Raw genomic sequence first — 13,549 nt, 5'->3', positions numbered from 1 at the left:
CTGAGCACCGCCCCGCACCGCCCCGAGCCGCAGCGCAGCGCCCGCCCAGCGAGACAGCCCCCCCCGGCAGCCAGCATCACCCCCCCCCCCAAAACAGCATCGCCCCCCGGCAGCCAGCATCACCCCCCCCCAAAAAAAAAAACAGCATTGCCCCCTGGCAGCCAGCATCATCCCCCCCCCCAAAAACCAGCATCGCCCCCTGGCAGCCAGCATCACCCCCCCCCCAAAAAAAACCAGCATCGCCCCCTGGCAGCCAGCATCACCCCCCCCCAAAAAAAAAACAGCATTGCCCCCTGGCAGCCAGCATCATCCCCCCCCGCATAAACCATCGCCCCCTTGCAGCCAGCATCACCCCCCTCCCCAAAAACAGCATCACCCCCTGGCAGCCAGCATCACCCCCACCCCAAAAAAACAGCATCGCCCCCTGGCAGCCAGCATCACCCCCCTCCAAAACAGCATCACCCCCTGGCAGCCAGAATCACCCCCCCCAAAAAAAAAGAGCATCGCCCCCTGGCAGCCAGCATCACCCCCCCCCCAAAAAAAACCAGCATCGCCCCCTGGCAGCCAGCATCACCCCCACCCCAAAAAACAGCATCGCCCCCTGGCAGCCAGCATCACCCCCCACCCCAAAAACAGCATCGCCCCCTGGCAGCCAGCATCACCCCCCCAAAAAAAACCAGCATCGCCCCCCGGCAGCCAGCATCACCCCCCCCAAAAAAAAAGAGCATAGCCCCCTGGCAGCCAGCATCACCCCCCCCCAAACCAGCATCGCCCCCTGGCAGCCAGCATCACCCCCCCCCCAAAAAAAAAACAGCATTGCCCCCTGGCAGCCAGCATCATCCCCCCCCCCCGCATAAACCATCGCCCCCTTGCAGCCAGCGTCACCCCCCTCCCCAAAACCAGCATCGCCCCCTGGCAGCCAGCATCACCCCCTCTTCACACAGCATCACCCTCTTGAAGCCAGTATCACCCCCCCCTCCAAAAAACAGCATCGCCCCCTGGCAGCCAGCATCAACCCCCCCCCCGAAATAGCATCACCCCCTGGCAGCCAGCATCACCCCCTCTGCACATGGCATCACCCTCTTGAAGCCAGCATCACCCCCCCCCAAAAAACAGCATCGCCCCCTGGCAGCCAGCATCACCCCCCCCCGCATAAACCATCACCCCCTTTCAGCCAGTGTCACCCCCCCGCCCCGCACACAGCATTGTCCCCCTGGCAGCCAGCATCATCCCCCCTCCAAAAACAGCATCGACCTCTGACAGCCAGCATCACCCCCCACCTCCAAAAATAGCATCACCCCCCACCTCCAAAAATAGCATCACCCCCTTGAAGCCACCATCACACCCGCCCCCCCCGAAAACAGCATCGTCCCCTGGCAGTCAGCATCATCCCCCCTGCACACAGCATTGCCCCCTGCACACTCAGCATCACCCCCTCGCTCTCAGCAAGCCCCTGGCACCCAGCATCCCCCCTCCTTGCCCTCAGCATCCACCCCTCTGCACCCGGCATCCCCCCCCAGTACCCGCCCCATACACCCCCAGCATCACCCCCTTGCACTCAGCCTCCACCCCCCTGCACTCAGCACCCACATACACCACCAGCACCCCCCCCACACCACCAGCACCCCCCCCCCGACACCCAGCATCGCCCCAGGCCCCATCCAGCATCCCTCCCTTGCACCCAGCACCCCCCTTCCACACTCAGCATCCCCCTTCGCACCCAGCATTCTCCTTTTTGCACCCAGCTTCCTCCCCTGCACCCAGTTTGCTTCCCCCCCCCAATACCCTTTCCCCCCCCCACCCCTCAGGGCTCAGCTCTGCCCTTCCAGGTTTATTTTAACAGTGCTGTGGGAAGGAGCAGCCCCCCTGCTATGGGGCTTTAGGAAACCTGTGCCCCCCTTCCCCTTAGCACCCGCTTAGGGGGAGAACCCCTGCCTGGGGATCATGGGGAGGGGTCCCCATGGTGTGTCAGCCTTATTTTACAGAAAAATATCCCCCCCCCCCGCCCCCCTGCCACCCCCAAAATGCAGAGGATGCAGGGATGCAGGTGCCCCCTGGCCACCCACACACACTGGACTGGGAATCTGGGGGCAAAGGTTGCGTGCTGCCCCTTCCAAACCTGGGCAGGATGCAACGGGATGAAGAGGAAAACCATGTCCCGGGCTGCATCCAAAAGATATGGAACTGTTAGAACGGTTCCACAGGAGGTCATAGAGATGATCCAAGGGCTGGAGCACCTTTGCTAAGAGGACAGGCTGAGAGAGTTGGGGTTGTTCAGCCTGGAGAAGAGAAGTCTCCAAGGAGACCTCAGAGCAACTTCCAGTGCTGAAAGAGGCTCCAGGAAAGCTGGAGAGGAACTTTCTACAAGGGCCTGGAGTGATAGGACGGGGTGGAATGGCTTCAAACTGGAGCAGGGAAGATTTAGACTAGACATTAGGAAGAATTTCTTCGTTATGAGGATGAGGAGGCCCTGGCCCAGGCTGCCCAGAGCAGGGGTGGCTGCCCCATCCCTGGAGGGGTTCAAGGCCAGGCTGGATGGGGCTGGGAGCCCCTGATCCAGTGGGAGGTGGCCCTGTCCATGGCAGGGGTGGAACTGGATGAGCTTTGAGGTCCCTTCCAAACCAAACCATTCTATGATTCTATGAAAAATGGGAAAGGAGGTGGGAAGCAGCGCGATGCTAGCGCAGAGCCTGAACTTGCAGTGTGATCTGGAGAGGCCGCACCAGCAGGTGCAGTTCTATATGGGGCCCTATACATGTTTATCCCATCGGACAGAGAGTGCGTGGGGACACAGGACAGCAGAGACAGTGCAGCGACGAGGGCCCACGCAGTGACGAGGACGCACACTCCAGCCCTGCCGTGTGGGTTCCCAGCAGCCCCATCCGATCCTTTGCTTTAAAACCTCTTCAATTCTGCCTTCAAAATAAGCTAGAGTTGAGTTTGTCAGAGCCACCGGCCTCTCTGCCAACCACTGGCTATAAATACCAGCAGGCTATTTAAGAGCGAGGTATTTATACCGCTTTCCCTTCTCCCTGTCAGTCTTCCCTGGCTGGGGAGGGACTTTATACAAGGGTCTGGAGTGATAGGATGAGGGGGAATGGCTTTAAACTGGAAGGGGGAAGATTGAGATTAGACATTAGGAAGAATTTCTTCACCATTAGGGTGGGGAGGCCCTGGCCCAGGTTGCCCAGAGCAGGGGTGGCTGCCCCATCCCTTGAGGGGTTCAAGGCCAGGCTGGATGGGGCTTGGAGCCCCTGATCCAGTGGGAGGTGTCCCTGCCCATGGCAGGGGTGGAACTGGATGAGCTTTGAGGTCCCTTCCAAACCAAACCATTCTATGATTCTATGGTGTGTCCTCCACACAGACTGTTGCCTGATGCCCTTGGAGGCCACCAAGAGCTTTTCCCTCGTCTGCCAGGAGCTCCAAGACCCTCAGACCCCCAGCACAGCTGAGCTGCAGCGAGTGTGGATGTGATGCACGTGAGATGTCACACACAGATAAGAGAGGCTTCTTCCCACCCTACGGCTAGGAAGGAACATCAGGGTGGATGGGGAGAGGTGATGGCTGCTCCCTTTGCTCCCTCCTGTGCTTGTTTGGTCCTAGTGGTGTGAATTGGGGTGGCTGGTGCTGTGATCTCTGCAACTGAGCAACGACTCTTGGGATGGGATTTAACCCTGTCTAAATAACGGAGGGAGCTGGGAGGCAAGATGAGAACTGGTCTCAGGGTCAAGAAATCAGAGGGAACTGGCTGAAGCTGCTTTTCCTGAAAGACAAGTTTGAGGTTGTCTGTGGCACAGAGGGGGAATTGATGTGGTAGACACTTTCCTGAGCAGCCCTGGGGCCATATCCTGATCCCTTCTTGCAGGCTGTCTCCTGAGGTCTCTGGGCTGGGCGGCCTCGCTCTGGGTTTTTTCAACCCCAAAAGTTCAGTTGATGCCTGCCAAGATGCTATAAATATGTTTAACTGGGAGAAACAGGGATGTCCTGCAGTCCCCTGAGTCCTGGGGCTGGGTCTTGGGATCAAACACCAGCAGCTCCTGCTGACCTACTCACCTTCCCTGGAGACCAGGAAGCCTCTCGGTGCATTTAGGAGCTCAGGAGCACCCACAGGGCAGCTGTGGGAAAGCGTGAGTGTGTCCCTGCACTCTCTCTGATTCCTCCAAGGCAAGGATCTTCATGAGCCCTGGAGCTGTCCTCTCCTCTGTAGCCCTGGGGAGGGGGAAAACACCCTCCAGGCTTCATCTTGATGGGGGATGCATCCATCCTCAGAGTGGTGAAACAGGGAGGCAGCTTCCACCCCAGCTCTGGCAGAGGCAAACTATTGGTGCTGAGGCCAAATAACTCGTCCCAGGGCAGGGAACATGTCCCAAGGGAAGGTGACTACAGGAGCAGTGAGGACATGGTGTCACCCATTGCTGGTGTTTACATGAGCTGCCTGGGATGAAGCTGCTCAGGGTTAATAATTTCTAAGGGGTCAGTGAGGTGTGATGGTTGAGCAGAGATACTTGCTTGGGGTGCAAGCAGGGCCCAGGCTTTGTGTTGTGGGGTTTCCGACTGTTTCCAGCTCTTCATCATTCCCTGCAGAAGCCTGCAAGCAGCTGAAGTGGCTCGGGAAAGTTGCCTGTGCCCCATGCCCCATGCCGATGCCCATATCCTACCCCATGCCCCACATCCCATGCCTGTGTCCTGTGCCCACACCTTGTACCCACAGACATATCCCATTCCCACGCTGATGCCAGTACCCCAAACCTATGGGGCACTGGTGCCCATGCCATCACCACTGCCAGTGCCTGTTCCCACACCCCCTGCCCATGTTGGTGCTGCTGCCTAAGGTGGAGGGGCTGTCCGCTGTGCCATGCCAGTGCCCATGGCCAAGCCTGTGCCCATTCCCATGCCGTTGCCAGTGCCCATGACATGTTGGTGCCCATGCCTGAGCCGTGCTGGTGCTGGTCCCCGTGCCTGTGATCATTCCCATGTCTTACGCCTCTACCATGCCATGACAGTGTCCGTGCCCGTTCTCATGCCCCATATTGCTGCCATGCCCATGCCCGTTTCTGCACCTCATGATGCTTCCATGCCTACGCCATGCCCCATGTCGGTGCCCATGACATGCCAGCGCCCATGATGGTGCCTGTTCCCATGCCATCTGGGTACACATCTCCACACCACGCCAGTATCCATTCCCATGCCCACACCCGTTTCCATGCCATGCCAGTGCCCATGCTCATGTCCCATGTTGATGCCCATGTCCATTCCCATGCCAGTACCCATTTCCATGCCCCATGTCCATCCCCATCCCATGCCAGTACCTATCCCCATGCCATGCCAGTGACCATCCCATGTAGGAACCCATTCCCATCTCATGCCGGTGACTATCCCCATCCCATTCCCATCCCATTCCCACCCCATCCCATCCCACCCCATCCCACCCCATCCCATCCCACCCCACCCCATCCCATCCCATCCCATCCCATCCCATCCCATCCCATCCCATCCCATCCCATCCCATCCCATCCCATCCCACGCCGTTCCAGGGCTGGCCCCAGCTCCGTGCCAAAGCCTGGCTGATGCGGACCAGTTATCCCAGTCCCGACCAGCAGAGGGGAATGGTGATCCGCAGCAGCCACCCTGCTCCACCCGTGCGCCCCGCACGCCCGGGGGCTGCGCTCCCCTGGCCCCGCAGCAAGGTGCTGGCAGGCGGGAGGGGTGCTCACCCATGGGGGTGACCCTCCTGGCCATACCCCGACCCCTGTGCTGCTGCCACAGCCCTCGGGGCTGGCTTCTGGCTTTTCACAAGGTCTTGGGTTGCTCCCAACCAAGACCAGGCTTGGGTTGCTCCCAGCCAAGACCAGGCTTGGAGCTGGTCCTCTCCAAGAACTCTTTTCCATCCCTCTGTGTGGAGGTTCCTTGTCCAGGCTGCAGCTGGAGCTGGAGGTTATTGATCCTCCCCTGATTCAGCAAAAGCCGGGGTTGCAGCAGGCCTGATTCAGCAGCACTTAATCACCACGTTATCTCGGAGCGCTGCTCTCGCACAGCAAATCCCGCTGGAGTCAGTGGGATTGAGGGTGCAACAACCCACAGAGCCCGTCCCAGGAGCCACGGCTGCTGCAGCCCTGTGGAGCCAGGCAGAGCTGTCCTCAGCTTTATCAGCACAGGGAGGTTTTACTGCTGCAATTATACAGCAGTTAACTGCACAGAGACCAGTTCCCATGAAGGGGAGCAGCCCCCAGCCCACGTGCAGGATGACACGTTCACACCTTTGTTTGCTGGAGGCTTTTCCCTCTTGCCCAACCTTGACTTGCTAAGACCTACCTTCTCCTGCCCAGACCCCACACCAGAGCAGAGCCCCTTGACAAGGACAAGGCTTGTTCACCTTCAAGGCCTTAGAGGTGACCCTAGATGATTTTGCACGTGGCTGTCCCTTCATGGATAGTGACATGAGCCCAGCTGCAGCTGCAAGGGACACCCTGAAACCCCAGGCTGCACCTCCTGCCTGCAAGCAGCTCCAAGCTCTTTCCCCAAAGAGATTGGGTTTCCTGGTGACCTGGCTGCGGTGGAAACAGATCCTCAACCTTGGGTCAATGAGAGTGAAAGGAAAACTCCACTGACTGCTCCTTATGCTGGAGAAATAAATACTGGGCTGAAAGCTTTATCCTGCAATGTATTCCTGTATTTAGTAATGGCAGGAATTCAGCAGGTCCTGGAGGCTCTAAGTGAGGGGGAGCAGCCTGTTCTGGGTGCTTTGTAGGTGCATCAATGGCCTTTGAGGCCGAGAGGTCAGATTTTACACTGTTGGTAATGACCACATGGAAAATCCAAGGGCAGCAAGGCAGGGATGATCCCCCAAATCCAGGGGAACCAGCTGAAGGGGCTGGAGGGGTGTGGAGCTGAGCCTGGTGGGCTTGGTTTGGCTGCTGTAAGCATAAAAATATCACAAATAATCTTTTTTAAAAAGCCTTTTTTTAAAAAAAAATGCTCCCTCTGGGACATGGATTGGGGCATCAGGATTGCCCAGGGGATGTGATGGGTGGCTGGTAGGGTGAAGGAGAGGTCTTGAGTACTTTGCTCATCATGATGGACTTCTGTATCAGCCTCAGGCGTCACACGTGCTTTGAGGGCTTTGCTGATTCAGGGACCATCTCGGATCACTCCTGCCATCACTGCAGCCCCAGGCAGCTGCCTGAAACCATCAGAGCATTTATTCTCCTAGACTGTATTCAGAGGGAAATCCTTCATTTCGAAGCTGGGATAATTCAGTCAGCTCCAGGCAGACAAGTATTATTTCCATCTGTTTAGTGAGATGTAATTAGCTGGGATGATTAGACTTTATCATGGTGTAATTTCTTCAAACTCTGTCTCTGCAGTCTCTAACAGGAGGAACGTCTGCGCTGGGTCTGCTCGCACGTGGGGCAGACACAGGGCCAGGCTTGATAAACCCATTTGAGCATCAACTGCTGTACAGGAGCTGCTGCGTTTGGATTCCCTCTGCTCAGCGCTACCAAGGGCTCCTGAACGCAGCGAGGCTCGGCTCCAGTGCGTCGCTGGGAGCCGATGCCTTTGCAGAAGGATGTGGGGCAGGAGAGCATGGCTGATACCCAGGCTGGTGGACAGGCAGTGCTGCTTGTCTCTGGCTGAGCCTCCCTTACACCCAGGCAGTGCAAATGGGGCTGAACTTCCAGATCTTCTCAGGGAGGATGGGGCCAGAAGGGGAGGCAGGAGGGCAGTGTCTGCACCCCTTGCCTGGCCGCAGCGGGATGGGGCTCAGCTCTTGAGCAGGGCCAGGCTGGGCTTTGTCCCAGAAACTGGTGGCAGGAGAGGAAGGACAAACCGTCTTCAGCCCAGACCCCACCCTCCTTGGGCACCCAGTGGGGTGGAGGGGATGCCCTCCATTTGCAGGTGCATCAACCACCTTTGCTGCTGAAAGGTCAGATTTTACACTGCATGGAAAATCCCAGGGGAGCAAGGCAAGGATGATCCTCCCTGCAGGTACCCAATGCAGGGGAACCAGCTGAAGGGGCACCGCTGAAATGATTTTTACTTTGAAATGGCTTGCAGGGGTAACAAAACCCTGACTAGGACCACATTGGGGACAATCTCCGCACACAGCCACATGGGAACACATTGAGAAGTGCTCAACATGATGCAGCTGCTGAGCTTTGAGCCTCCAAACACCTCTTGGCATGACAAAACCCTTCAGAGAACGCCTTTACTTTCCCTCTCCCAAGCTTTAGCAGCTGAGTTGTCTCTTCCACCTGCCAGCACGCAGCAAAGGCACAGCACTGACTAATGTTGCCGGGATGTCATGCTCATCTTCAGGTGGTTTTTCAAGCCCCAGAAACAGCCTCTGTGTCTGCATTATGGCCTCCAGTCTCTGTTGACACGCTATTTCTGCATGCCACAAATATTACCTTCCTGTTTGCAAATCAACAATATCAATACTTTCTATTTTTTACCTTTTAATTAGGGTTTTTATGCTATTTAAGAAATACATCAGCAGGCAAAAGAGGCAGGTAATGGCTTAGCATGTCATGCTCCAGGGCTTATAAGGACTGATTTTTCAAAAATAAGGGGTCCACTTACATGGTCTATTTAACAGGACTTTGTGTATACTGCCTAAATCATATTCATAGGATCATAGAATGGTTTGGGTTGGAAGGGACCTTAAAGCCCACTCATTTCCACCCCCTGCCATGGGCAGCGACACCTCCCTCTGGATCAGGGGCTCCAAGCCCCATCCAACCTGGCCTTGAACCCCTCCAGGGATGGGGCAGCCACCCCTGCTCTGGGCAGCCTGGGCCAGGCCCTCCCCCCCACCATAGTGAAGAATTACTTCCTAATGTCTAATCTAAACCTTCCCCCTTTCAGTTTTAAGCCATTGCCCCTTTCCTATCCCCCCATCCTCTGATCAAGAGCCCCTCCCCAGCCTTCCTGGAGGTCCTTTCAGCGCTGGAAGCTGCTCTAAGTTCTCCCTGGAGCCTTTTCTTCTCCAGGCTGAACAACCCCAGCTCTCTTAGCTTGTCCTCTTAGCAAAGGTGCTCCAGCCCTTGGATCATCTTCATGGCCTCCTCTGGATGAATTCAACATTACCATATGCCTCTTGTGTTAGGAATTATGCATGGGGATATGCCATACGTTGCTTCTGTTAAAGGAATGAAGCTTGCTTTCTAATCATGAAGTTATTAGCATGGGTAGTTATTCACATTTTGATGTTAATTTGAGAGAGGAGGATGCATTTCCCCAACCTTTAAACACCACATCCCTACAAAAGCAGACTTTCAGATGAATTCAGAGCCAGACTCCTCCAGGATCAGCACAGTGAAAAGTATTTAAAAGCCTCCAGTTGAACAATTTTAGATTGGAAATGAGATTTCACTGTAGCTACATTTCCCACAAGAATCCCTTGACTTCAGCAGAGTTTTGGCCAGGCAAACAAACTGCAGACAAGCCCACCGCTAAGGGTAAAGCCTTCTTAAGGGGCCCTGCAAAGGCAAAAAGGTAAATATTTCAGTTTTGAAGCGATTTTCATTTTGAAATGTCTTGCAGAGGTAACAAACGCGTTAAGACAGAAAGGGCTGATGCATGAGGGAATCCTCAGAGGGTGAGCCCAGCCTGGGGGATGTCCCAGCCCCAACAGCTCCTGGCAGCAGCCCAGCCCCAGCCACCCTCGTTCCCACAGGTGCTGGAGTAGATGCTGGGTGGCATCTGGATGCCAGCTGATGTCCTATTATTCTTTGTCCCTGTGTTGTGTATTTGGCTTCAGCAGAGCCCAGCGTGGCGTGGGAGCACCTGCATCCCTCCCCGTTCTGGAGGATGCTTGGTCCCAGGGTGCCAGCATCCTGGCAGGGGGGAAGAAGGATCCCCTGGTCCCTCCCCGTGGGTGTTGATGCCAGGCAAACAGTGGGCACTGTTTGAGGAGAGAGCTGGTGGCTGCTGGCAGGGTGTGAGCAGCCTCCCGTCCCCCTCCCCAGCCTGGCAGCCTTGTGGCCAGCTGAGAAGAGCTATTTCAGGCAGGATAAACAGGATGCCTTGCTCCAGGGCTGGCCACCTCCACTCCCTCCCGCCACCGGGTAAACAGTCCAGCCCAGGAAAAGACTCAGAGCACAACCTCAGAGCCATTTCCATGCCGGCCGGCTTCCATCTAGCCAAGAAACTTGGCCATGGTTGAGCCAAGTTTTGCCTGGTCCAGCCAGGGCTCCCAGCAGCCTGTAAGCATCTAGGAAGCGAAGCGATTCCAACGCATGGATCCACCTCGGCAGGGATTTCCCAGAGCCACCCTGCAGCTGGGAACAGCCTGAAATTTCTGGCCACGCCACCACGTCCTCCCCCGTCCTCCTCCTCCTCTTCCTCCCTCGGTCACACCCAGCCGCTCGCTGTGTCCAGGACTCTGGGAACGATGCAGGCAAAGCCTTTCCTCCGGCCGGATCCTACAAGGATCCTGCAAGGGCTGTTTCCGCCTGCTGCTCTAGGGAGAGGAGCTGCTGCAACAGCAGAGGAAGGAGGAGCTTTTCCACCGCTTCCTCCAGCTCCCCAGCCCTGGCCTGGGAACTTGCCCACCGTCCAGCTGTGTCCCATGGATCCAGGAAATTTTCAGCCCCAGCGATGTGCGTGCCGAGGGGATTTTGCTGCATTGGTGGAGAACTATGGTTCCAATGGCCTCGCTTTGAGTGCGCCCCACAACTCCTCGGCGATGCTGGCTGATCTGGGAGATGCTGGTTGATTTGGGAAATGCTGGTTGGGAAGATGCCAGTTGATCTGCAAGACACCAGTCTCCTTCCTGGCTTCCCCCACCCTGAAACACTGGGCCAAACATCTCCTGGTTCAAAATCTATGACCCAGAGAGTGCTTTAAAGCACTTGAGTTTTCCCATCCCGTTGTCCCACATGATGAGAGCTGCCCAGAGGCTGGGGATGGAGAGGGGTCCCTCGCCTGCTGATCCCCAGCCGGCTCCCACATCGCTCTTCACCTTGGCATTGAGAGGAGCTCAAGGTTGAGGCTGACAAGGACCTGGGCACAGGTAGAAAGGGAGGAGCCGCGTGTTGCAATCACCTGGTGAAGCAACAGCGGGAGTGGGAGAGGCTGGTGCCAAGGTGGAGCTGCTCTACCCAGTGCCAGCACCCTCGGGTGTCCCAGTGCTGGGGGGTCCCAGTGTCAGGTTCCCAGCACCCTCAAGGGTCCCAGTGCCAGGGGGTCCCAGTGCTGGGGATCTCAGTGTCAGGGTTCCCAGCACCCTCGAGGGTCCCAGTGCCAGGGGGTCCCAGTGCCAGGGATCTCAGTGTCAGGGTTCCCAGCACCCTCTAGGGTCCCAGTGCTGGGGGTCCCAATGTCAGGGTTCCCAGCACCTTCGAGGGTCCCAGTGCCAGGGGGTCCCGGTGTCATGGTCCCAGTATCAGGGTTCCCAGCACCCTCGGGTGTCCCAGTGCCGTGGTCCCAGTGCCGGGGGATGCAGTGATGCTGTCCTGGGATAACACTGGACGTGGGAGTCGCTTCCCTGGACCCCGGGAGAGGGAACCCCCGACACAACCCCTCTCCTTCAGCCTCCCCCATCCCTCCCGCGAGGAAATTAGTGCGGCTAATTACAAGGAGGAGGGCGAGGGCGGTTGGGGGGAGTGGCCGGGGAGGCCGGCGGGGTTGGGGCTGCCGCGGGGCGCCGCGCTGCCTGACCGCCCCGGGCGCTGCCTTCCTCCTCCTTCTTCTCCTCCTCCTCCTCCTCCTCCTCCTGCTGCTGCCGCTCCTCCTGCCGCCGCCGCCCGCCCCGGCCCGGCTCCGCTCGCCATGGGAGATGTGGTCTCCACGCACCTGGACGAGGGGCGCCGCCAGCACATCGCGGGTGAGCTCCGGGAAGGCTGCCCCCTCTCCCCTTTCCCATCCCCTCATCCCTTTCTCGTCCCCCCATCCCTTTCTCGTCCCCATCCCCCCATCCCTTTCTCATCCCCATCCCCTCATCCCTTTCTCCTCCCCGTCCCCTCATCCCCTCATCCCTTTCTCATCCCTATCCCCTCATCCCTTTCTTGTTCCCATCCCCTCATGTCATCCCCTTATCCCCTCATCCCTATCCCCATCCCCTCATCCTTATCCCCATGCCCTCACCCCATCCCACTCTTCAGCCTGGGTGGGGTCACACCCACCTCCTAAGATCATGGGATCCCCTCCTCTGCCTGCTTTCCCCCTCTCTCCTGGACTTTAAACTCGTTTTATTGTCTTCTTCCCACCATGTTGCAGTTTCTTTGTGGGTTTGCCTGTCCCCTTGGCTGGGCACAGCTCAGGGCTGGGGTTCGGGGGGGCACCCGAGGTGCCTGTCTGCCTCCCAAATGAAAGGCTGTGTTGTGCCAGGGGTGTTTGTGTTGGCTCCAGCGACCAGGAAGCGTATTCATGCTCTGAGCTTCCCCGGGCTGTGGAAAGGGAAAGAGGGGGGAGCTGGGCTCTAGAGAGATGCTGGCAAGCTGGGTCCTGTGCCGGGAAACCACTGTCAACATGAGGTTTGCTGGGGCTGAGCCGGTAGATGAACTTTCTCCCCCTTAGCAGTGCTGGAGGATCACTAAGGAAGACCCCACCAAGAGCTGTGGGGTGAGGAAAGGGCTTGGCTGCACCCCTGGGGTTCCCCTGCTATGCCCCAGCATGTGCAGGACGCAGCAGCCCCCCCGCCACCGCTGTGGGATGGGGAAGGGGGACAAAGTGGTTATTGAGAGCCCAGCCATCCTGGGACGACTGCCCGGCAGCGCCTCTGCCCCCGGCACAGGATGTCTGGTCGGTGCCGCCTGGAATCGCTGGACGTGGGATTATGCCTGCTGTACAGGCACCGTTTTGTGCAAAGCAATGACCAGGAGGGTGACAGCGAGAGGGCAGGGCTGCAAATTGGTGCCTGCGGTGACTTAGTTGACCCCCATAAGTGGGGTCAACCCTCTGTCGGGGGGCTGTGCCCCCCTGAGCCGCCTTGCGTCACTTGTGATGCTGGCGCTTCACTCCCTGGGGCTCCAAGAAGGCAGGAGCTGACCTCCAAGCCCTTTCGTGCTCTGGCTTGAGTTTCAACCCCCCAGGATGAAAAACTCTCCTCTCTGCCAGCATAAGCAAACCCCCGTGGGGCCGCACCTAGTGTGATGGCACGGAGGAACGTGGCTTCGTGCTGGACCTTGTGTGCGTTGCAGGCAGCTCCAGGGCTCGGGGAGCACTGGGGATTTGGAGGTGGTTCTGTGCTGTATTTCCTTCGTCTCCACCATGGAAGCGGCTCTAAAGCCCTTTTTCCCTTAAGGGCTTTGGGAAAAAAGTTTCTGTGGGTCAGCAGCGATGGGACAACGTGGTACCAGCACATGGCCATGATGCCTCACAGCATACGATGAAGCCCAAGCGATGCCTGCCAGGCCCCGCCGTCCTGGGCCGGTTGGCAGGAATGCTTACGTGGTATGTGGCTCAGCGGAACGCCAGCAGGTTTGTGAGCTTTGAAGGAGAGCTTGTAACGCGCCGTGGGGTTTTTGTGTTGCATAGTTCAAGCTCACCACGGCTGATCCGTGAGGCTGCACCGGCTCAGGCTGCTCACCATGGCGTATTCGGGTCC

General features: G+C 57.8%; 2 protein-coding genes across 2 annotated transcripts in view; both read left to right on the top strand.

Annotated features, from left to right (window-relative positions):
• Positions 1-13,549, top strand: part of WHRN (whirlin) — a 231,093-nt gene that overhangs the window by 105,189 nt on the left and 112,355 nt on the right. The gene's annotated exons all lie outside the window — the stretch shown is intronic.
• The window catches only part of NIBAN2 (niban apoptosis regulator 2), a 33,756-nt gene continuing 31,814 nt past the window's right edge, over positions 11,608-13,549 (top strand). Inside the window, exon 1 of the mRNA XM_069873648.1 lies at positions 11,608-11,827. Coding sequence (XP_069729749.1) covers positions 11,773-11,827 — 55 coding nt within the window. The 5' untranslated portion in view covers positions 11,608-11,772. The remainder of the gene's footprint in view (positions 11,828-13,549) is intronic.

This window comes from Phaenicophaeus curvirostris, chromosome 20 (assembly GCF_032191515.1).
Source record: "Phaenicophaeus curvirostris isolate KB17595 chromosome 20, BPBGC_Pcur_1.0, whole genome shotgun sequence".
In the NCBI taxonomy this organism is placed as follows: Eukaryota; Metazoa; Chordata; class Aves; order Cuculiformes; family Cuculidae; genus Phaenicophaeus; species Phaenicophaeus curvirostris.
This window is presented reverse-complemented; position numbering and strand designations above follow the sequence as displayed.